This window comes from Ursus arctos, unplaced genomic scaffold (genome assembly GCF_023065955.2).
Source record: "Ursus arctos isolate Adak ecotype North America unplaced genomic scaffold, UrsArc2.0 scaffold_31, whole genome shotgun sequence".
NCBI classification, from domain to species: Eukaryota; Metazoa; Chordata; class Mammalia; order Carnivora; family Ursidae; genus Ursus; species Ursus arctos.
Window position 1 is genome coordinate 26,736,675 of NW_026622997.1, and position 24,844 is coordinate 26,761,518.

General features: G+C 51.4%; 1 protein-coding gene across 2 annotated transcripts; it reads right to left on the bottom strand.

The window, feature by feature from the left end:
* Positions 1-4,602: 4,602 nt before the first annotated feature.
* Positions 4,603-8,437, bottom strand: LOC125283564 (DLA class I histocompatibility antigen, A9/A9 alpha chain). 2 transcript variants are annotated; one of them, XM_048225651.2, is made up of 8 exons: positions 8,161-8,437; positions 7,610-7,879; positions 7,142-7,417; positions 6,264-6,539; positions 6,029-6,142; positions 5,554-5,586; positions 5,369-5,416; positions 4,603-5,240 (listed from the first exon to the last, which is right to left on the bottom strand). In XM_048225651.2, exons 1-8 carry the CDS (start codon positions 8,231-8,233, stop codon positions 5,236-5,238), a joined length of 1,095 nt encoding a protein of 364 aa, XP_048081608.1. In that variant the 5' UTR covers positions 8,234-8,437; the 3' UTR covers positions 4,603-5,235. The 2 variants fall into 2 exon arrangements, with proteins under 2 accessions (XP_048081608.1, XP_057160937.1); XM_057304954.1 differs by having other exon boundaries at positions 7,610-7,954; positions 8,161-8,279.
* Between the last annotated feature and the right edge of the window lie 16,407 nt (positions 8,438-24,844).

Below are 24,844 nucleotides of genomic sequence, written 5' to 3' on the forward strand. Positions count from 1 at the left end.
TCCTTGTACTTGAAGATAGAACAGATTTGATTAGTGTCACCCTGTTCTGAGGATATGAATCTTAGGTTCCCAGGTGTTCAGGGAGGGGATGTTTCTCAGCTCCTCACATGTCGAAGCTCTGGGCATTACCTCCTCTCTGTGAAGCTCATGAGTCTGAGGAGCCAAGAACGGTTTTCTAGATCTGAAAAATAATGATCAGAACAACTATTCTCTCTGGCTTATGGCCCATATTCAAATTCTGGGCTAATTGATTATTCTCTTGTTTGTTCTACGATACTTTTGGATGATTTTATGTTTTTTCTACCATTTTTAGTTGTTTGGGAGAAGAGGCAGTCTTATTTTTTTTAATTTTATTTAAATTCAATTAGCCAACATATACACCATTAGTCCATCATTAGTTTCATCTGGAGAGTTCAATAATCCATCAGTTGCGTGTAACACCCAGTGCTCATCACCAGACGTGGAGAGGACGCAGCCGTAAACCTCAGTCTACTGTGTTACTGGACATGGAATCCTCATTAACTGTGTTTCATTTCTGCTGTTTATTAGGCACCAGAGTAAGTGCTAGAGTGTAAGTCACCTAAACCGATGGTGATTTGTGTCTTCTGTGAGCCAGCGCTGGTCTGTGAACCGTTACTCAGCCCACAAAAAGATACATAGAGAAATTGAAAGTGAGCATAAGCCAGAAAGCTCTCCCTTCTGTCTGAGCCTGGTCGTCACCCAGACAAACTGAGCATGTATATATCACATCACTAGATCTGCTAAAACACTGAGATTATCACCTGTTGGGGACCAGAGATGGAGTTGCACAGTGTCTACACTGGAATGGGTTTTCAGACTTTCAAGGAGGCCACAGAAAACCTGATAAAATTATGGCTACTCGCCCCAGAAATACGTGCGTGTACAGAGAAACATAAAATGTCAGTGTATGTACGCGGATGATCTGAAGTGATACAGATCTGGGTTTTTAATCCCAGGAAGAGACAAAGGCTGGGAGGAGACATGCTGAGTGATCACTTCATCAGCCAACAATGCGACTCCACTCATGTGTGAGTAGGAAGTGGAGTGGACAAACCTGGACCCGTAACAACCACCAAGGGAATAAGTTGAAAGAGACGGTTTGTGAGTCACTCCTTCATCCAAGCGGACCTGAGTGCCTGCAGTGCCCAGATCCAGCTCTAGTCTCAGATCACAGCTCCAAATACGGAAATTTGTCATTCTTTTCCATTCCTGACTCCAGTGTCCATTCCCAGAACTTGTACCTCTCTTCCCACGTACAGGAAGTCCACACGTCAAGAACCTTGATGGGGGCAGAGACACCTCCATCCATAGGCAGGAGAACCCACTTTGCCAAACATTCTCACAGTTGGGCATGACAGGAAGCATCAACAGTCACGTGACCACCTGCTGCACTCTGAATCAGGACAGGTGACAGACACACCGGGACAGGTCCGTGCACTGGGCACAGGTGGTCTGAGCGGTGTCACAGTAGCGTCATGCAGCTGTCAGGGGCAGCAGCAATCGCAGTCCCACCTCAGGGTCCAGCGTCCTGCCTCAGGGGAGTCAGCGGCGCACACAGCAGCGTCGGAACCCAGTAGCAGGCGCTGAGTGTATACGGGCCTCCATCTCGGGTCAGTGTGGATTCTGTTCCTGGCTGTGTAGCCTCAAGCCTGTTTTGTGGCTTTCGTTGATATAAAACAAGGCCCCACATACTCTCCCTCTTCGCTAGTCTCTCTGTGGCGGTACGAACGTATCACAAGGAGTCAGACCCATGTAGGAAGAGTTTCCAAGAGCAAGATTTCAGACATCTTTCCCAGCTTTATAGAGATGTGATTGACATACACCATTGTGTAAGCTTGGGGGTACAACCGGCTGATCGATACATTTCTACACTGCAACAGGGTAACAACCATAGCTTAGCTGACCCCCGCATCATGTCACACAGTTACCATTTCCTTTCGTGCGGTGCAGACATTCAAGATCTACACTCTCAGTAACTCAGAGATTTTATGTTGAGCTGAAAACTTCCTCAGTCCGCCACCTGGCCGTGCCCATGGGAGAGAAAATATGTCTCACAGCATGCAGTTTTCTTCCTACACCAAACTATTTAAAGATTGTATTTATTTATTTAGAGAGAAAGAGAGAAAGCGAGAGAGAAAGAGAGAGAGAGAGCATGCGTGAGAGGGGCAGGGAGGGGTAGAAGGAGAGGGAGGACATTTCAAGCAGACTGTGCACTGGGGGCAGAGCATGACTCGGGGTCTGATCTGATGACCCTAAGATCATGACCTGAGCTGAAACCAAGAGTGGGACACCCAGGCGCCCCCCAAAAACAATTTAAACATGTCTGTAAGCCTCCTTCCCACAATGAGGGCTCTCCTCATAACTTCAGTGCTTCCCTATTTGGAGGAGCCCAGGATTGTCTATGGCTTTGTTACGAAACACTCAGGTCTCTCCCCAGACCTACCATCTTAGAATGTAGGCCGTGGGCCCAGGAGTCACTTGTGTAACAAGCCCTACAGGAAGGGCTGACGCACGGCCACGTGGGGATCCTGCTCTCTGTGCCTGCAACTCCGTGTGGGACCTGAGACCAGCAGCAGCACCAGCCTCGTTATCAACCCAGACTCTCAGGCTCTGCTCCAGCCTGTCTAGATCTTCACAGTCCAGGAAATTCCTGTGCGCACTGAAGGCTGGGCCTCCCTGGTCTACGTGCCTTCTAGACGCAGAACCAGACTGTGCGGTATGCTCTGGTGTGCGCTCTGATCAGCGTGCTGAGCCCTGAGGAGTCCAGGGTTCGACCTGTTCCTTTCTCTTCTGTGGTCTTCATCCCCTTGGTGACCTCATCTCTGCTGAAGGCTCTAAACATCATGTATATGGTGTCACCTCCCAAATCTATGTCTCCCACCCGGATGTGTCTCCTACCCTGCACTCTGTATCCAACTGCCAACCTCACTGCATTTCCAGTAGACATCGCAGACTCCACGTGCCTAACCCGGATGCCTGTGATGCTGCTTCCCCCCAGTGTCCTACTTCCAGAGTCTTCCCTGTTTCCACAGAAGGCACCCCACATTTCTACCTGCAGTCTGAAATCCTGGGTGCCCTCCTGGATTCCTCCTTCTCACCACCCAGAATGAATCCTTTAGCAAATGCTGCAAAGTCCATCTGTAAATATCTCCAGCAGCCAATCACTTCCTCTATCTTCCCTCCTCACACCCGAGACGGACAGCCCACGCCCCGTCCTGGGACACTGCGCTGGTTTCCTGCAGTTTCCCTACTGGTCGCTGGCCCTGCACCTCTCGATTCTGCGCAGCGGAGAACAGGTGCTGCTAAAGAAAATCGATCCCATCGATCTGTCCGTTCTTGTAACTCCACGCCTCACTCGGAGAAAACTCAAAAGCCTTCTCATATCCTCAGGCCTCCCTGACATGTCTGACATCGGACCTCACCTCAGCTGCTCTCTGCTCCAGCCACAGTGGCCCCCGCACCCTTCCCTGAACACAGGACACGCTCCTGCCCTAGGGCGTGTGCACTGGAGCTTCCCCGCCTGGAAGGAGCTCCCCCCAGACTTCCTCTTACACAATTCCTCTGTGTCCTTCAAACCTCTCAGAGGTCACCTTCTCAGTGAGCCTCCCCTCATCCCTGGAGTAAAGCAGCCATTGTCCCCGTCCTGGCACAGGTGCCCTGGGTCACCTTCCTCACAGCTCCTGCCAACTTCCAATTTAAACACGTCCCTTCTTTGCTGCGCTGACACAATACACAGGTCACCTCGGAATGACACTGGTTTGCATAGTGCGCGTGCACCTGTATGCACACTTTTTTACAATAACTGCTGTCCACACATTTTCTCTTCTTTGTAATTTCTTCTTCTTTTTTTTTAAGTTTTATTTATTTATTTGACAGAGAGAGACATAGAAATCGACCTTAGACTCTGCTTCGGAGCAGCACTGGGATCACTGGACTAAGGGCGGGGAGAGAGCACAGAGCAGCAGGGAAGGCAGAAACTAACTGAAGTTTAATAAGGATGAGAACCTGTCAGATTCCTCCTTTCTCTCTACCCCCAGAATCTAAAGGATGATCTAGAAAACAGCTCTAGAGGGAGGGGAACATATGGATGAATCTGGAAGTTCATCTCTCCATACCACAGAGACTCCTGTGTGCAGGGGCGGACCCAGGCCTGTGGGATGTAGCCCAATGGACACCTGCTGCTGTAACCGACAGGTCATCCAGGGGAGAAGGATAAGAACTCGTACACAGAGCAAGAACAGGCCTGATGCCCTAGAGAAACAATGGGAAAAAAAACAACCCAAAATGGAGGCTATGACCTGATCCAGGCCTGAGATGAGGCTGACGCAGTCACAGGAAGCTCTTGCTGCACAACGTCCTGGTGACAGGTGACATCCAAGTCACTGTGATCACAGGGCCTGGTGAGACAAGCTTCCGCAGCAGGGGCAAGGACACGGAGCAGAGAGATGACCAGCTGAGGGGTGAGCACGTCACCCCCATGATGTACTGAGCCACGACTGGGTACAGACCCCGTCCCTGCTCAGCTCCTCACTGCCTTCTCCTGCCCCACCCGCAACACACTCAGCACAGCAAACACAGGGATACTGGAAGGTTCTCAGCGCTTCCATTTATTTTGTGTCTCAACTTTACAAGTCTTCTCTTTTATTATTTCATCAGCCCCACATACCAAGAATTAGAAAACAAAAACTTTTATCTGGTATTTCATTTTTTTTTCTTCTTTTTTTTAAGATTTTATTTATTTATTCGACGGAGACAGTCAGCGAGAGAAGGAATACAAGCAGGAGGAGTGGGAGAGGAAGAAGCAGGCTCATAGCAGAGGAGCCCAATGTGGGGCTCGATCCCATAATGCCGGGATCACGCCCTGAGCCGAAGGCAGATGCTTAACCGCTGTGCCACCCACGCGCCCCTGGTATTTCATTTTCAATAGAGAAATAAGTCAGCACTCAGCCCAACAAGAAATAAGGACAGGGATGGAGACAGTCCAGCCCCGCCTGGGCTGGAACAGGAAAGCACATCAGAGAAGAGAATGCAGATCAGCATAGGGAGGGATCATGGTGGGCAGGGTAGGCAAATCTCATGTCTTCATATTATGCTCACAGCAACACAGCCACATTCTGACACCTTTTTCAGAAAGAGAACTCAGGGGTTGTTGATGTCACCAAGTGGGAGTCTAAACATATCTTGCATCACTCAGTCCCCATGAGGCAGTTGGTCTCATACTGTGAAAAAAAAGCATGTACACATTTAGGTCAGTCACAGAAGTGCGGACATTCTCAGGAGCCCCATGCATGCTCAGTGTCCCTAGTGCCCTAACCCCTCCCCCCCTTCAGGGTCTCCAGGGTCTCACCTTTAGGAACCGTAAGAGACACATCAGAGCCCTGGGCACTGTCATCGCCTAGGGGAGAACGGACAGGATGTGGTCAGAGCCCACAGGAGAGGAGACTAAAGGAGGAGCTATGGGGTGGGGGACCTCCCCATGGGGTCTTGTCTACACTACCCCAGGGTCTCAGGGATCATCCCCTCCATACTTACGTGCAGCGTGAGAGTAACTCGGTCCTTTTCCTCCTGTGGGAAGAAAATATCATGTCAGAGGCCTGGGACAGGGCTGGGCTGTGAGATCCTAGGGGAAGCTCCTAGTCCCTGCCCTAAACGAAGTTTGCAGAATTGTGACTGGGGACCAGGACAGGATCAGGAAACAGGAAGAAAGAGGTGTGGGGTCACTGGGCCACCTGACTTGCTGGAAGTCTGTCCTCAGCAGGGACCTTCCTCTCCATCCTGTGTCCCGTGACTGCTGGGAATCAGGTCCCCATCACCAGAATTACCAGGATGAAAATGTGTCCTTCATTTTCACAAGTGTGTGCTACACACGGAGTGTTAGTGATCAGCTCCAGAGAGTGCAAGACCATGTGTGAGGACGGTACCTCCCAGTAACAAGGCAGGACAATCTCTACCTAGGAAACCCGCCAGAGGGAGAAGAAAACTCAGATCCCCGCACTCTGTTTCCTACCTGAGCGCTTCCTCCTCCAGATCACAGCTCCAATCACCACAGTGACCATAAGGAGAACCAGACCAGTGATGATCCACGTGATGGGGACGGTGATGGTGGGCTGAGGAGGCGGCTCTGGAAAGGGAAGGCAAGGTGAGGGGCCCAGAGCTCTGGCAAGAGTCCCGACCCTGCTGAAATTCTCCAGAAGGCCTTCTGCTTTCCCTGAGAAGAGGCTCTACCCCAATCCCGTCCTTACCCCATCTCACTGTGAGGGGCTCGGGCAGCCCCTCATGCTGCACATGGCACGTGTATCTCTGCTCCTCTCCAGAAGGCACCACCACAGCCGCCCACTTCTGGAAGGTCCCATCTCCTGCAGGCCTGGTCTCCACAAGCTCCGTGTCCTGGGTCAGGTCCTCCCCATCCTGCTGCCAGGTCAGGGTGATCTCCGCAGGGTAGAAGCCCAGGGCCCAGCACCTCAGGGTGACCCTTTGGTCAGAGATGGGATGGCGGGTCACATGTGTGTTGGGGGTTTCTGGAGAAGAATCAGAAAATCCATACTTTGGTTTACCTTTATGGGTCACTGAAATGGCTTCATGTGACCATCCTGACGTGGACAGGGCCCTTGGTTCGGATGGAATAAGCACACAAAACTCAGTCACCAACCTAGCCTTTGGGATCTCCTAATGCTGGAAAATTCTAGAATCAGGGATCGACCCCAGGGTAGGAGGCTGCAGGTCTAAGAGGGAGAGCACGCTCAGGGTCCTGACTGGGGTGGAAGGTGAAGGAGTCAGAAAACCCAGAGTCAGAACTGCAGTTATGTTCTCATTGGAGAACAAGGTTTAGAGAGGGACAGTCATGGTTCCCAAGGTGGCTGCCAGGATCAAAGGGAACCGCTGATGGGTTGTTTCAGGGATGGTCTCTACCTGCCTCCCGGGAGAGGCTGAATTCCTCAACTGCCCTTTAGAGAAAAGCGGCCTCTGGGTGAGTCCCTCTCTCGTAGGAACAGGAATACCCAGGAGGTTCACAGTCCCCACCCGTGGGAGAAGCTGTGTTGTGACACTGAGTCCATTTTCCCTTCCTGGTGGGCAGCAGCCCCAGGGGAGGGGAGATCGGGAGGCCCGCGGCCCCTGGTACCTGCACGTTGCAGTGTCTCCTTCCCGTTCTCCAGGTACCTGCGGAGCCACTCCACGCACGTGCCCTCCAGGTAGTTCCTGAGGTGCTCTGCCGCACCGGCCGCCTCCCACTTGCGCCGGGTGATCTGCGCCGCCGTGTCCGCCGCGGTCCAGGAGCGCAGGTCCTCGTTCAGGGCGATGTAATCCGCGCCGTCGTAGGCGAACTGCTCATAACCGCGGAGGAGGCGCCCGTCGGGCTCCACGTCGCAGCCGTACATCCACTGGAAGCTGTGAGAGCCTGGCCCCGCCCGACAGGAGGCGATTAAGTCCAAACAGAAAGTAAAACCGCCCAAAAGTTCCCGCGGGTTCGTCGGGGTCAGGGGTCGGGCCGGGGGTTCCTCAGACTCGGGGTGTCGCTCGGACCCGGACACTCGGGGCACCCGGCCCGTCGGTGGGGTGGGGGTCGTGACCGGGACCCGGGGTCGCTCACCGGCCTCGCTCTGGTTGTAGTAGCCCCGCAGGTTGTTCAGGCCCACTCGGAAAGTCTGTGCGCTGCCCTTGGCATTCCGCGTGTTCCGGTCCCAATACTCGGGCCCCTCCTGCTCCACCCACGGCGCCCGCGGCTCGTACCTCTGACTGGCAGAGTCGCTGTCGAACCGCACGAACTGCGTGTCGTCCACGTAGCCGACTTCCCAGAAGCGGGGCTCCCCGCGGCCGGGCCGGGACACGGAGGTGTAGAAATACCTCAGGGAGTGCGAGCCTGCGGGCGCGGAGGGGCTGAGACCCCGCCCGACCCTCCTCCCGCCGCGGGGCCCGGGGGCGCAGGTGGAGGCGGCTGGGAGGGCAGGGGGAGGGGCACCGAGTGAGGGAGAGCAGGGCAGAGGCGGGGAGGGACGGGGGAGCACAGGCCGGGGCGCGGCCGGGGGCGGCTGGGGGTCTGATTCTGCGGAGAGGCGCCTTCCCGGGGGGTCCCGCGTCCCCGCCCGGCGGTCCCCTCGCTCCCGCCCCGCAGAGGCCCTTTCCTCCCGCCCCCGAACTCACCCGCCCATGTCTCGGTCACGGCCAGGGCCCCCGACAGCAGCAGGACGAGGGTTCGGGTCATCACGACCTGCATCTTCAGAGTCTGGGGAGACTCTGAGTCGCCACTGGGCCCGTGGCCGGTGCGGAGACTTTATAACCCGAAACCCGGGAGCCACTGATTGGCTTCCCCAGAAACCCGAGACCCAATGGGAATGAGAAGTGGGGCCGCGTCAGGAGTCTCCAGGCAGGAGGACCTGACACAGGTTGTGAAAGGGAGAAGTGAAACCCAAGAGATGGGACTCCCCAACATTTGCTTCCCCGCCCCAGACACCGGCCTTGGTTTGAGACCCTGAGAGGCAGGTCCAAGGACCTGGGACTTTGCCCCGACCCCTCCCCTACCTCACAGCGTGCTCTTTGTCACACTGTCTCCCTGAGTTGTGGCCCAGGAGCTGGGTGAGTCACTGATTCTCAAACTTGGTCTCAGGGTATCTATACAGCCTCGCAGATACTGAGGATCCCAAGGATAATTTTGCGTCTGTGGGTTCTATCTCTCAGTATTTACCATAGTAGGAATAAAACAGGTTCAAAAATTCATTAGTACATGTAGAATCATATTAATAACCCATGGCATGAAAAGAGAAATATTGTTTTTATGAAAAATAACTATTTCCGAAATAAACAGCATAGTGAGAAGAGTGATGTTGCATTTTACATTTTTGCAAGTCTCTTTCTTGTCTGTCTCCTTAGAAGACCCCTGGATGTTCAGGTTTGCTTCTGCATTTACTGTGTTTTTTGGTTCAAGTGTATGAAAAAATTTACAACCTTGCAGAGACATGAGAGAATAGTATGCTTCACAACCTTCTCAGATAGTTGTGAATATTCATCTTAGGTGCTATATTCAGACTACAGAAGCTGTACTTTCTCTAAGGTTATTGGCAAAGTGGAACCTGAAACAGTATCACTGTGTCCTTCTCTGTTACGTTAAAATCCACAGGCCCATCTTGTACACTGAATGGGTCTTGTACTAATGCGTGACTTTCTAAAAAGTACTATGTTGTTTCACTACGTGATATACATGTTCCAGTGTTGGTTAGACTGGAATTGAATTATCAAAAAGTCGTATTTGTTTTAATATTACCTCAGACCCCAACAGAAAAGTTTGTCAGCAGTGAGAAGCTGTCAAGTTTATTGGTGGATCACAAGTTCTCCAAAACTCTGATTTTCTCTTGAGAGCTGACATTTGATCAAGGCAACAAGTCCTCTCAGCTGTCATATGTGAGTTGATTTTCATGAAAGGGTAGGTTCCTGTTCATTTTCCAGAAACTGTGTGCCACATCTCCTAGTCTAAATATTCAACGTGCCTGTGTCATTCATTGCTTCAGGAAAAATGGCATTGTGTAAAAAAAGAAAAAATAGACCAGTTAATTTCACACAAATCATTTTCCTTGGGGCTTATGCATGTAGCAGAAGTGCTGTAAAACCCCCGTATTCACATAAGACATGTTAAAAATGTGGATTTGAAAATAATTAATAAAGATAATAATTTTTAATACTTCCATTAGGATGTTTTAAAGTGACACTAGTTTTGTTCTGTTTTTGTTCTTGAGGCATTTTATTTGCACATAGGTAAAACATCCCTAGAAAAAGAATCTCAGGATTTTCCCTTGTGTGTGTTTTCATCTTGCTTCTTCATGGTGCGTGCTGTCAGCTGCGGTTGTCAGGACAATGAAACCAAACCAGAGGGACGGGAGCAGAATTTCCTGCCAATTGTGGTAGATCTTTGAGTTGTACGTCAGACCTGGGGCTGCTCACTCCACGGGTGTTTAACCTGACCCTGGGGTTCTTGACAATGTTCCCGGCTCTGTGATCGGCAGTGACTTCACACCCGCCAATGTAACCGAGCTTCGTCCTCACAGTTAGAAACGGGACGATGACTTTGGAGCATGGCCTAATAAGACCTGCCTTTTGCCTCTCAGGCATTGTTCCTGCTCTTGAGAGCATCTGCCAAGATATTCATGTGACCATATGGCGGCTTGGAAAGATGGCGGAAAGGGTGTGTCTTTTTTTTAAGATTTTATTTATTTATTCGACTGGATAGAGACAGCCAGCGAGAGAGGGAACACAGCAGGGGGAGCGGGAGAGGAAGAAGCAGGCTCATAGCGGAAGAGCCTGATGTGGGGCTCGATCCCAGAACGCCGGGATCACGCCCTGAGCTGAAGGCAGACGCTTAACCGCTGTGCCACCCAGGCACCCCAGAAAGCGTGTTTTTGTTTTCTATGGGAGTAAGTAGTGGTGAAGAATAATAGCTATTGCAGTTTGCACCCATCACCTCCATTCTTGCTCAGTTTTACCTCCGTTGAGAATGTCAACATGGTGAAAAGGCAAATAATGTCCAAGTAATGTTAGGAAAATAGATTTAACCTCATGGATTCTGTGAAAGAGCCTCAGGGACATCAGGGATCACACTTCGAGAACGGCTGCTCTGAATATCCCTGGGAGAGTCTCCCAGCTGGTCCTGCCCTGGCCTCCTCTTCACTCAGCAAAATCCCTTTCTCTGAGCTGCACTTGCTGCCTCTGAAAACTCAGCTCTGACTCTAGCCCCTGAGTGCATCTAGAAGAGAACTCGCCTCCTGGAAATGTGATGGCAGAGAGGATCCCCAGTCTGGGAAGGGAGGTGGAGGGACAGGGATTTCCCTTTTGTAATTGGGAACAGTTTGTTCTGAAAGCACCAGACCCATGCATAAGCGGCTTTGATTTTGTGACACACCAGCCTCATATGTATTCACATCCCAGACGGAATCCGATGTCGTCTGTAGAAGAAATCATGTTGGTCTTTTCCCTTGACATGTGTCTAATGCATCTGACTTGAGGCCCAGAAAGCACGCAGGGCGGTACCGTCCAATACAACATTCTGTGTGGAGGGAATTGTTCTGTGTCTCCCCATCCAGTATGGCGGCCACGAAATGCATGTGGCTCTAGAGATGCGGGGGGCACTTGAGATGCGGCTGGGGTGCTGGGCAGCTGCATTTATAATTGTTTTAAATGAATAGGAAGTTAAGTAGTCGTAGGTGGCTCAGAACTACTATTCAGACAGTACGTGTCTAGAACGCTCTTAGTTTTCAGGATCCTCCTCAAGGAAGATACTGTGTGACTCATAGGTATATGTGTATTAAATTTATCTTCACATGGAAGTCATGGGTTTGTCTATGTGGGTCTGAGAAATATCCTTAACATACAGCATGAAGGTTTAATTACCATGTGTTATAACAGCTGAAGTGTACAGACATTAACTGAAATATGATGTATCACATCTAGGCCCTAAGTGTTGAAAACTGCCCATCCCTGGGCGCTAATTATTGTCTCTATTACTTGGGGTGTCTTGGTGTTGGTTGCGTTCACCTGCTAAACACAAGGAAGCTCATAAGTCTCCACTGAGCGCAGGTGGGAGGATATATTGACTACAGCACGTATCTTGGAGGCTCTGGACATCTTGTAAAAATCATAAAGCAGAAGATGTACATCTTAGATTCCAACACCTTATTATCTTTTACCTCTTGCTGCTTTCCATAATTTTGCCCAAATTCAGACAATTCTCTGTGTTTCCCTTCACCCTTGAAACCCTCTGCTCTTCATTTCTACTCAGGGGAAAATATACATGAAATGTTTACAAGTGTGGGATAAGGAATCTCTAAGCAGGGCCCAGTGATGAAAACCCATAAAGAAAGACATGAAATTTCCGCATGTGAACCGCACACACACAAAGATACAAACACATGTCACGATCAAACTTACAGACACAAAAACAATTTTCACAGACAAAAGGGCAACATGCTTCAATGTTCTTCAGCCCAAGACCACCAGGAGCAACTGTGGGCACTCAAGTTGGATCTATGACTTGTTGCAGTGAGAGAGGACACGCCACTTTGGGGGCCGGGGGACATCTTAATATGAAGGTGTTGGAACCTATAAGGGCATGGGCTTTGGATGGGTGCTTTGGAGAAGATCTGTGGAGCTGGCGCGCACCCCCAACTGCGTGTTGTCAGGACGTGTGGGCGATTCTATGGTTGAATCCCCTCTCTAGGCAGGGCCAGACCAGAGCGAGGGTAGAGCAGTCACGGTAAAGAAGCAGCGACACTCACACTGGCTGGCACAGGAGATGTGTGTTGTGCTGTGGGTTGCACGGTGCCTTGTTTTGTCTGTACTGACGCAGAGTGATGTCATGGTTTCAGAGTGTTCTTGTCTGATGCTGATGTTCTGTGAGATGCCTGCCTCATGTCCCACAGGAGAACAACATGGGCAAGGGGTAGGCATTAGGCAGCTTCTGACCACACTGAGCTCAGCTGTCAGTGTCAGACCAGCTCCCGATGTTGGGGGCATGTTGTTTGGTCTCTGATAAATTCCGTATTTTAAAAAAGCTGCAACCAATTAAAAACAGAATTATAGAATTGGTGTTTCCCTTTTCCTGGGGTAAATACCTAAGAGTGGAATTGTTGGATTATATGGCGAATCACTATGTTGTACACCTGAAAGGAGAGTGACAATGTGTGCCAAATGCACTCAAACAATAAAGAAAAATAAAGAAGAAAAGAAAGTCAAGCAGAGAAAGACAATCATCATATGGTTTCACTCATTTATGGAACATAAGAAATAGCAGGAAAATCGGTAGGAGAAGGAAGGGAAGAATGAAGGGGGGGTAAACAGAAGGGGGAATGAACTATGAGAGACTATGAACTCTGGGGAACAAACTGCGGGCTTCAGAGGGGAGGGGGGTGGGGGATTGGGATAGGGTGATGGGTATTAAGGAGGGCACGTATTGCATGGAGCACTGGGTGTTATACGCAAATAATGAATCATGGAACACTACATCAAAAACTAAGGATGTACTGTATGGTCACTAACATAACATAATAAAAAATTGTTATTTAAAAAAAAGAAAAGAATTTAAAATATTAGAAAGGAATTTGGAGCAGAGGAAATGAAATGTCAAACAAATGTATTTGTAATAAGTAAACATAAACAAGTATGAGAATGTGGAGTAAGTATCGGGAATAAAACTTAGGATCTATGAACTTAGAAAAGATGAAAGTAAAGGATGAGAGCTTCCATAGAGGGTCAGGAAAGCACACGTCATAAAGGTTGATGGGAGTGAACACTGGGATACAATTTTTAAAGGGCTCTTTTGAAAAGTGTCTCCACAAATAAAATGTGCTTATATTGTGACACGGACATTCTCTTGGAGGAATTTATCCAATGAAGATATCACACATGTTCTCAAGGATGTTTCTTGGCCTGTGGTTTATAAAAACAAAGAACAGAAGTTATCTGAGCAATATAATCAATATGACGATGGTAAGTCTAAATAGTAGAACACTTAACATGTCTCAGGGTTTATCACCATGATATTGCACAGAGGGTCAAAGGTAATCATGAAAGCAAACCCATGAGGCTCCCCATAGGGGATCCCTTTGTACAGACAGGAAAAGGAAGACTCAGAGAAGAGAAGGAGGTGATGGAACCAGGGTTCAACCAGGTTTGGTCTAAGAGGCCTTGTTGACTTATCTATCATTGTTCCCTGTCCATCCCTGAGTATGTCTGTACACTCCATCCAAGTGAGCTTTTGAAATGTTCCAGAATGTTCTACAGTGGGAGGCTGCGAGGCACAGAGCCTAGGAGGACATTAGGGAGCAATGTGACTCTCCTGCCCAAATCACTCTCAAGTCCATCATCCAGTGGACATCTCGAGGCCTCCAGGAGCTCAGGATCAGCTGGACCCCGGAGACACAACACAGAGCCAGGGTGACACCGTGGTGACGAGTCACTGCCAGGGTCATGTGGGAGATGGACATAGAGCAGAAATGACAGAGGGAAACGTAAGTCACTCCTGAGATGAATGCTCTGTGGAGAAAGGTCCTGACATCATGAGAGCGGAAACCAGGAGGCCTAGCAGGTCCCCTACCGCTAGTATCAGTCATGTCTACAGGACGCAACAGGCGTATGGATATGAAACACAACACAACTACACACGTGCTGCACAATCATAAAACAGGAGGGAGCTCTGGGAAATTAACAATGTGACCATAGACATGAATAATTTAGTGGATACACTGGATGATTACAGTTGTCCTTCCCCGAAGTCATACAATCAGGAGGGTGAGGGCAGCAGGAGAGAAGACCTGCTTGTTTTCTTTTCTTTTCTTTTCTTTTCTTTTCTTTTTTCTTTTCTTTTCTTTTCTTTTCTTTCTCTTCTTTCCTATTTTCTTTTCTCTCTTGTCTTGTCTTTCTTGTTTTGTTAGATTTCATTTATTTATTTGACACAGAAAGAGAGAGAGCACACAAGCATGGGGAGCAGCAGGGAGAGGGAGAAGCAGCCTCCCCACCGAGCAGGTAGCCCAACCCAGGGCTCAGTCCCAGGACCCTGACATCTTGACCTGAGTCAAAGGCAGCCACTTAATCGACTGAACCACCAGGTGCCCCAGAAAGAGGGTGGAAGAGCAGACACCCTGAAAACTCCAAGAGGCAACCGCACAGGCCTGGTGGCTGGAATACATGAGGCAAGGACCCCAAATCCCTAGGACAACTCCGTCCAGCACAGAGTCTCTGTCTCGTCACCGTGTGACTCAGGGCGAGGGCAGCCTAAAGGCTCCTCCGATGCTAGAGTTTCTGGTCTACTTTCCATGTCCCCTTCCACAGGACACCAGTAGGCAAAGTGGGAAAATGATGGAGAAAACCAAACAAGGGGAGCACATGGGATCCCGGCCACAGAGAGACAGAAGGAGAGAGGCCAAGGGCCCCCAGGAGGAGCAGCAGGGGGTCTGGGTGTCAGCCCTGTCCCAATGGGGCAGGACTGAAGACTGCGGGCCATCTTAGGGGATCCTGTGGGGGAAGGATGGGTTCTGTCTGGAAGAGGCACGGGGGCTTCTGGCTGGGGCCCTGGTAGAGGTCTCTGGTTTTCCCCTGCTGGTCGTCACACAGGGGTGAGCTCCGTCATTGGTCGGGAAACTGTACTTACGTTCAGGCATTTTTCCACACTGACACTATGAACAGTTCAAACATTCCGGAAAGAAGGGGAAAGCAGAGAGAGGGGAGGTGATTGAGGGGTTTCCCCTCCTCCAGAGCAAGACCCCCTTATGCTGGGAGGCAGGTAATCAAGGGACTGAAAGGAGGGGAAACAAGGCCCGCGCACCCTGAAAGGCCAGCCCTGGTTTCTGATTCTGGAGTTTCCAGATTCCCACTCCCCGGGCTTTGGTTTCACAGCCGCCTGCCGTCCACCCCTGTCTCACAGCCACTGCCACCTGGAAACCTTCTCTACTTGTGAAGACAGTGGAACCCCTGCTCCACGAAGAGCAGCCCCAGGAACTCTGACAGGGAGGGCCCAGCAGCCTGAGCCACGGAGATGCGTTCCTGGAGCTCAGAGGCAGCAGGTGGGATGGAGGCTGGTCTTCGCAGTGGTACACAGAGATCAGCCAGGAGTCAGGGCCCAGGGTTCTGCCTCGCATTTTCCCCAGGACCCCAATGTGTCCCCTCCCCTCTTCCCAGGGCTGCAAGACCCAGGCGTCTGAACACCATGCCCAAGACGGCCAAGGGGGGAGGCTCCTGTGCAGGGCCAGACTCCACCTTTTGGAACCTGGAGGGTGGCCTCCCTCCCCTGCCTGGAGAGCCCAGGACCCTGGCGTGCTGCCTCTTCTACCCCTTGCTGCCCCTGAGACACAGGGACCTGCTGTCTGCATCCCTCAGGCCTGGTTCCCGCCCCTGCAAACTGGGAAACGACAAACTCTGCTTCTGTTGCATCTACGGATCCCACATTCTCATTCTGTATGTGGTCGTTCAGGGAAGAGAAAGCTGACGTCCCTGTGATTGCTTCTCCAAGTGATGAGGACCCATGGCTTTGACGTGTGTGACTGATATCCAAATATTTAGGGATTTTCCAGAGATCTGCATGTGATGGATTTCTAATCGTGGTCGCACAGTACAGGCTATAATTTCACTGCCTTTACATTTATTGAGATGTGTTTTAGGGCCAGTTCCTGGTCTGTTTGGGCTCACGGTATGGTTATTGTCCTCTAATCCTTAACTTGCTCTATTGATGAGAGAGAGGAGTATTGATCTCTAAATATATTTAATTGGTCTGTTTCTTTACAGTTCTGTTTTATTTGCTTCTCTCCAATCTCTGTTCTCTGTGATTTTTGGATTGGGTAATTTCTATGGATTTAGACTCAACCTCGTTCATTCTTTATTCTGCCTTCCCGGGCCTTCAGTGGAGTTTACCTATTGAACTTTTATTACATTTTTCCCTTTCTGTTCCAGAATTTCTATGTGGTCTTCTTTGTGCATTCCCCTTCTTCATTCAGATTTCCTTTCTGTTCACCATTTAATCACAAGATTTTCTTACATTCCTTCAACCCATATTTATTCCGTTCTTTGAACATAGTTCCCAACGCCACGTGGGAGCCGTCGGTGCTGATTCCCACATCTGGGCGCACTGGGAATACCTTTCTGTTCATTCTCAGGATGTGTCTCTCAAATGTGTTTCTTTGCATGTCTGGCCATATGTCCTTTCAAAGTGGACCTCAGTTTTCTGTTTTAGCAAATCTGGAATCCATTTTATTTTTTTGATGACTGCTTGTTCCCTAGAAGTGTGTCACTTGCATGGACCCCACTATGACCTGAGCCCCTGCAGAGCTGACGACTGTTGTCCGAGGCCTGTCTCAGCTGCTTGAGTGAGCGGCCCTCCATCCGGGTGACTTAGTGGTCAATCAGGGATGTGCAGTTTGTACTCAGATCTCGGAGCTCACCTTCTCCGTGGTTGCCTTGTTCCTGGGATTTCCCCTAAACTTCCAAATGCCGAGCCAGCCACCAAGTCTGACCTTTGATACGTTCATCCGGTATGATCTTATTTTCTTAAGTAAGCTCTAAGGCGATTGTGAGGCTTGAACTTATAGCCCGGAGACCAAGAGTCTCATGCACTACGGACTGAGCCAGCCAGGCGCCCCTCAGCCAGGACAAGTGTGTCTTTAACGCTAGACCTCCCTCTGGTTCTTTCTGCTTTTTCGGCCGTGTCTCCTGAGCATCCCCCAGCCATGCAGAGTGTAGCGGTCATCTGGGGACGTTGACCGAGCTTGTATTCAGATTTTGATTCTCAACCCTCTGCTGCTCCCTCACTTTCAAATTTTCCCCGTTGAATGTCCAGCTCCTTGGCACTGTGACTGCTGTCATCTGCCCCTTTGAGCCACTGGGGCTGCAGTTACGCTGGGGAAGGGGAGGGACCCACAGGGAAGAAGGCTATGAGTTTGGTCTTCTCGCCCAGTATAGTGGTAGTTATTCAAGACTAAAGTTCTCTCGTATTTCTGCCTGCCTTCGTTTACTTTTCCATGACTTCAAATATTTATTAAATTAGTTAGTTTTAAGTAAGCATCATCCCCAGTGTGGAGCCCAACCTGGAGCTTGAACTCATGACCCTGAGATCAAGACATGAGCTGACATTGAGAGTCGGACACTTAACTGACTGAGCCATCCAGACATCCCTCAAGTATGTATTTTGAATCTTTTCCTCCAGTTTTCATAATTGTCTTCTGGGGAAGAACTGACTCAACCCCTTCCTGCTGCCATTACCAGAAGTCTCACCTGAGACAGGATTTGGGGTGAAGAGGTCATAGCCCGTGATGTGATCTTGGGAGTCCAGTGAGGGTTCAGGCACCTGGGATTCTGGATTCAGGTTTCTCCAACTGAAGTACAAGGAGGCCTGGGGTCTGGGCTCACAGCTGACTTGATACAACCCATGATGACAAGGAAGGAAGCCCTCGTCCCACCTCCCATCAGACAGCTCCTTTAGTATTGGAAACAACATGTTCTTTAAAAAAAAATTTTTTTTTACTTTTTTAAAGTAATCTCTACAACCAACATGAGGCTCGAACCCACAACCCCCACAACAGTTGCATGTTCCACTGACTGAGCCTGTGAGGCACAGCAAATATTTTTTAATATTTTTTCATTTTAAATACAATCTACCCGCAAAGTGGGCCTTGAACTCACAATCCCAAGAGCAAGAGTCACATGCTCTACCCACTGAGCCAGCCAGGTCCCCCTAGAGACCATTTTATGTGTGAGAATTCTTACATTATCTGCCCCAGGTCCCCAGAGAAGCAGCTCGTTTGAAGGGAGGCCCAGGAAGGGGCTGAGTTAAGTCTGCAACAAGCTCTGCCTTGTCCTCCATCCTCCCCAGAACCAGGACGGACCATGACTGTCCCCGGTCTGCCAGCTGCTTGCAGCCTTGCTCAGCGAGACGCCTTCTGACTCCGTGTGCTCCGGGCATCGAACTGAAGGCTTCGCCCCGAGTCTGAGCAGCGCGAGTCCTCGGAGGTGAGCGTGGGTCGCACGGATCAGATCCTTCCGGGTAACACTTGTTGTTGCGTGGAAGATCACGTTGGGATCTCTCATCTCGTCGGGGCTTCTCCCATCATCAGGGGATGAAAGTGCAGAGTGTCCTCTGTGGAGAGTGCAGACGGCGTGTCTTCCTGAGGGCCAAGCTTGCGTCAGAGGCCTTAGCAGACTGTACGGATTGTGGGTGGGCAGAGGAGGTGCTCGTGGGTGGCTGTCCCCAAACCTCTGGCCACCGAGAGACTGGGCCACGGGTGTGCCACCTAAGAACGAGGGTGGCTCAGTGCTGGAGCAGCTCCTGTGCTCCCTTGTGGGAAAGGCAGGAAAGCCCCGCAGCCGTGTACCACGGACGGGGAACTGCTCACAGCCCACAGCAGTGGACACTGCGGGTTATGGGGACACCGATGCCCAGAGGACACCCAGAGCCACAGGGACTGAAGCACAGAGATTCCTGGGCTTTCGTGGATGGAACTGCTTGACTGTCAGGCCATTTGGCTCGAATACTGCATTTTGAAGGGCACGTCACATGGGGAGACCGCTTATAAAGAAGGTTGAGAATCCAGACTAACATTTCATCTTTATGTTCCACATTCGCGCCCCGGAGAGTGGATTTCAGAAACAGCAGCGGACTCCCAGGATCGGGAGCTGCGTTTTTCACACGATGCTCACAGAATGGGGGAACATTCTAGAACTTCAGCAGCTGCTCCTGGACGATGTCCCTCACGGTGTGATCTCCAAGCACCTGCAGTGCCACTGAGAACGCAAATTCTCGAGCTCCGCCCCAGAAGTCCTGCTGCAGGTTCTCCTTGGGCAGACCAGGAATCCGTACTGTGAACACGCACCTAGGTTCTCCTGCCTCTGCGTTGCCAGGACGGCTGCTGGAGGGGGCGGGGAATCTGGGTGTCAGGACGGCCGCTGGAAGGGATGGGACATCTGGGTGTCCGGAGGGCTGCTGGAGGGGGTGGGGAATCTGGGTGTCGGGTGGAAAATCGGGGGGCGGGGCTGGAAATGGGATGACGACGCGCAGCACCTGGAACACAGAGTCTTCTACCAGGAACCAGGGGGCGGAGCCATTTGATATGCAGAGACCACAGTTGTCCTGCTGTCCTTGAGAATCCCCTGATGGGGTGGCAGGGAGTCTGCCACACCGGTCTTTTCACAGACGTCCATTATGGGCACAACAGGGCTCTGGGAACGAGCACATTTCTGAGCAGGTGTCAGGAGAGGCCCGGGGGAAGACTGTGCAGTTCAGGGATGCAGGCTCAGCCGATCCTCGCTCCACCAAACCTAAAGGATGAAACGAATTTCCCTGACAAGTAAGTGCTGGCCTCTTTACCTTTTAGAGAGCTCACCTGCTCCTCCTTGCTACTCAAGGTCACTCCTTCCATCCTGGGATATTCATCTGGGGCAGTTCACTGTCTGGGATGGTGAGTGCCCAGAACTGTTCCCTGGTGACCCTCACAGCCCAGATGCCCTCCTTCTGGCAAAGAAATCCTCCCCCGACTCCTCACCGACTCCCAAGTCAGCTTCAGAAGGCAGTGTCCCCAGTATGAGCCCAGTATGACCTGCCACCGTCCAGCGGTGGGGCCCAGAGGAGTAGGCCTCCTGACCCAGCGCACAGGGGCTGGTGTTGAGTCTGTGGGGTGAGCAGATGGCCCCACCAGAGAGCCTCTCAAGGTCCCATGTGTCCATTCTCGGGGACCAGGAGCTTGGCGTGAGCAGCGTTCCTGGGCCAGAACCACATCTCCTGCTAGAGAGAGACTGAAGGTCAGAGCTGCACTGGATGCAAATCAGAGCCCCAGATCCTACCCCTGTTTCCACTCGGGGCAGAGCAGCTCAGCAATGCTCCTCACTGTCCTCCTCCACAGCTGGGACATCATTAGTATTAACGAAACTGTAAAAGCAGCTTGAATTCAGCAGCAGCTGACAATTCAGAAAGAGCACATTTCAGGCTCGGGACGACTGTGGGAGGCAAAGAGAGAAAGTGTCACGTCTCCTTCATGGGAGAGAAGTTGAGTCTCAGAAAGGTGACCAGGTTTGTGTCCTGTTGCTTCGCCATCTCAGAGAGAAGAGCAGGTGTAACATGACCACTGGAGGCGATCTGATTGTTTCCTGCTTCCTGCATTCCCTGCGAGAGGCTGGTGGACTTTTCCAGAGCTTTCTATTTTTAACCCTTTTCATGAGTCTGTAGCTCTTCTCCTGGGACCTTCAGCCTGGTCCTCCCTCAGGACATGAGGAAAGTATCCTGGACTAGGAGTCAGGAGGTCTGGGTTTGCACCCACAGTCTGCCACTTAACCATCAGAATGGCCTTTAAAATCATTCCCCTCGTGTGGACAATGAGAATGAGTTTTCAGGTCTTTGCTGGCTCTTGATCCTGGCGTTTTCTGGCCATCTGGACTTTCTGTCGGTTCACCAGCCTTATTTAGTGTGAATCTCTCCAGTCCGAGCACAGCAGGAAGGGGTCAGGGGTGCAGGGCACCCACCCTCCAGTGGAGGGGGGTCCCCACTTCCAATATCTAGTCGTGTGGCTGCAATAACATGACCCGTGCCCACAGTCTCCCCCAATGGGGGACAGCTGGAGCCGCTGGGGTGGGGGTCAGGCTCAGCCCCTGGGGGGGACACTGCTGAGCATCAGGCCACAGGGTGAGCGTCGGGGCCGCCTCAACTCCTCCTCCCTCTGGTTTGCTTGGTCTGGGCCCCGTTGTCTTACAGCCATTCTGCGGTGACCCTCGCTCTCCCCACCTTGCCGTCAGCCTCATGTGCATTACTGCCGCTCTCTCTGATTTTCCATCAGCCCTGAGCGCGGCACAGAAGCCCGCCAGCAGGAATTCCATCCCGGGCTCCCTGGGGTGTGGACACCAGCTGCTGCCTGGTCCCTTCTGCAGAGTCCTCGGGGGTGGCTCTCGGCCCCTGTCCTGGAGCTCATCCGTCTCATGTCTGTCACACAACACTGCCAGTGGACGCGGGGCCCTCAGGGAGGGAGAGCATCACCTGTCCCTCCCTCCCTGGACATCCCCTCTCCCAGGCCTGGTGGGGCCGTGGCGGCTCTGCATCCATGGACCCCGGGTCTGCTGGGCGCTGGGCGGGAGCGCTGGAGGGCGGCAGGACGGGCTGGGGGAGCAGCCTCCCAGCAAAGGGCAGCCGGGCCGCGATGGGTTCTGGCTAAGCAGCCGGCGGGCTGTGTGATCGGAACACGGGAATTGCTTTTCTGCGTATCCGTTTCCTTGTCACAAGGTCTGTGTGCTGGAATCTGCCTTGAATGCGTCATTGTTAGGAGCATGTCTGATCATGCACGGAAGGACCTGGTCTCCGAAGCTGCCCAGTCCATTCTCGTCACTCTCACGTGGCCACATGGAAGAGCCACTCTAGCTGTCCTTCCCTGTCCCTGCTGTGGCTGTCTGTGCTTTCTATTGCCCATGGTCAAGTGCGCCCTGGTAGCACGGCATCCTCCTGCTGACATGAGGTCGAAGGTCGATAGTGGTCTAATGCTACATCCCAGTGCTGAGCTCTCTCCCCTCCCTCATCTCCTGACATAGACCTTTTATGATCTCGCAGCATCACAAGAAGGTGAATGAGCAGTACTGTCAGAGTAGTTGAGAGAGAGAGAATGCATAACTTTTATTACAGTATATTGTTATTTGTTCTGTTTTATTATTAGTGATTGTCATTAATCTATTGCTGTGCTTAATTTATAGATTAAGCTTTTTGTCAGGTGTGTATGTAGAGGAAACCTCATGGTACAGTCAAGGTCCGGTACTCTCCGCCATTTCAAGCAGCCCCTGGGAGTCTTGGAACCTATTTCCTGCGGAAGAAGGGGGACCACTGTAGTTCAGGAGCTATGATCCCCCCCAAACCTCCACTTTCTCTCCTTTCAGTTCTTCTTGTACTGAATCTCCTTCTAGTTTGACCTTGGTCACGTTATTAGACTTAGAAATGTCCCCGGATCTGATTGTCCCCAAGTGGCTCTTTGTCAGTCTGTCAGGTCGGATTCCCTCATCTTGTGGTTGGAAAACCTTGGAGGAGGTGTTATGTGCAGACAGAGTCTCAGTGATATGACAGCCTCTCCAGTCTCTAATCTCTCAGAAGGTTTTCAGAAGAGCAGTTAATCCAGATCCACAGAAGTAAAGAAGGTTCCTTTCGGTGCAAGAGCTATGAGTCCCTCTCACTGGCCCCTGAGCCTGATTCTCAGGAATCCTTAGGACCTCGGGAAACTCCTCTCTGCCAGGCCCGTGGACAGTGCAAGTGTCAAGAAACGTCCGCAGAGTGGGAGGAGGAGGAGGTGCTGAAGAGCCGCCCAGTCCCTCTCACACAGAGCGGGAGGAGAAAGCGCCTGCATTCATGATGCCTGGTGCAAACTCAGCCTCTGTAGTGCCACAGCGGGCTTCGCCTTGGGCTGTTCTGGAAGCTTCTTCCCGCGGCTCTGATGTATCCCAGATTTCCCTGGTTCTGCTCCATGTCACCTGACATGGGCTCTGGAAGAAGAAATGAAGGACTGATCACCGTGGAGCCAGAGTTCAGTGAGAAGGGGGAGAAGGGGCAGAAAATCTTGCCTGGAGCCGCCCTGCCAGGAGGTGAACTCATTCAGGCCACTCCGTCCTCAGAGGCTCACGGAGCTGACGGACGTGTGTGGTGTCTGTGGGGTCACTGTGAACAGCTGTTCGGTGTGTGGCCGAAAAGAGCCCGACCTTTCAAGGGAAGGGACACTGGGATTGGATCCTGATTCTGCCTCCGAACTGTGCAACCTTGAAGGGATTCTAGACTTTCTCTAGGCTCAGTTTACAATGAGTAAAAGAAAGGGTGGTAAGCGATGTGAGTAGAAGAGGTGCTCCGCAAGTCTCTTTATAATTCCCCGCAGGTCTCCTGACCGTACATGACAGATCCGAGACTTTGATTCCCAGGACACAGCACGCTGTTTCCCTTCCCCTCAATGGCAGCGACCCAGCCTCTCACACTTCATATGAACCCCGCGCTGCATCAGGTGAAGGGAGAACAGGCGTCTACATCACATCCCCTTCTGAGCTCCGACCTGCTTCAGACTCTCGGCAGCACATCCGTCTTTCCCTGTGATTTCAGGAAGTCCCTTTCCAAGGGCTGGGGACGCAGCTGTGGGGGCTGGAATCGGCACCCACTTGCACCTGAGGGAAGGACGGGACGGTGGTCCCATGACCCCCAGGCCTCTCTCTGAGAGTGAGAGGACGCGCCAGCCCGAGAGACCAGCACTGTTGTCGTCTGTGAGGGGCCCCGGATAAACGGCCTCTCTCCTTGCTGACACGTGGAGAAAGCAGAATAAGGCAGCCGGACGTCCAGTGACCCTTGCAGCCCCGGTCGCATGGAGGTCGAAGGGCGTAGCGTGGTGGGAAAGCCACATGATTCCTCACACAGAAAGCCAGACTCGGTCACCCCCACCCCGTGGTGGCAGCACACGCCCAGGACAGCCCTTCCGGGACAGCCTGCTGCTCCCCTTCCAGGGGGGAGGGCCCGAGGCCAGCAGGCTGTGGGGGAGCCTCACTGCTTCCCTGCTTCCCTTCAGCTGTGCACTAAGACAGGGAACCCCCATTTTGAGAAGCTTGAGTTACGTTTTCTATGTTCAACCAAAAAATACCTGTGACCATATGAAGGTTACGCTTTTTCTAGAAACAACATAATCCTTTTATTTGACCAAATACTACAGCCACTCAGAGAAAAGCCAGGATTCATGCCATTGATTCAGAATTCCGTCCTGGAAATATTTCCTCTTGTGAACCAGAGAACACGTCTGTATTTCACAGACTTTGTTCACAGACTGAGATTGACGAACCTCGAAAGGGCTAAGACTGGAGCTCGTACAGGTGATTGGTCTGAAAATCATCCAGCACAGAGGAAAGAGGAAATAAGAGATGGGGAGGTTTTAGCTGCATTCTAGACCCTGGTTCCAGTCACACTGAGGACAGTCGCGTCCTTGCTGGTTTTGTTTGTTCACTAAGACAACACCCCCCGCCCCATTCTGACAGCCTGAGTTGCATTTCTGCCACTTTCAGTCAAAATCTTTAGAAATTACAGAGTTTGCTTCTCTAGAAATCATGTGCTGTTTTCCTTTGTCCAAACAGTACAGCCCACCTCAGATAAAATCCTATTTATCTAGAGCTTCTTTGCTTTACACGTTGTGTCCAATGAGGCCTCCTTCACACTCAGAAATCTCAAGGGCACTTTGGAGGGTGTGTGAAATCCTAGAGCAACACTGAAGTTCTCATATTGGACAGGAAGACACATTGTATGCCTTTTGGTGCCTCAGACTTCTAGAAGTGAGGTACTATGCATTCACAAGTGGTTTTTAACAACAGAACTCAGGAT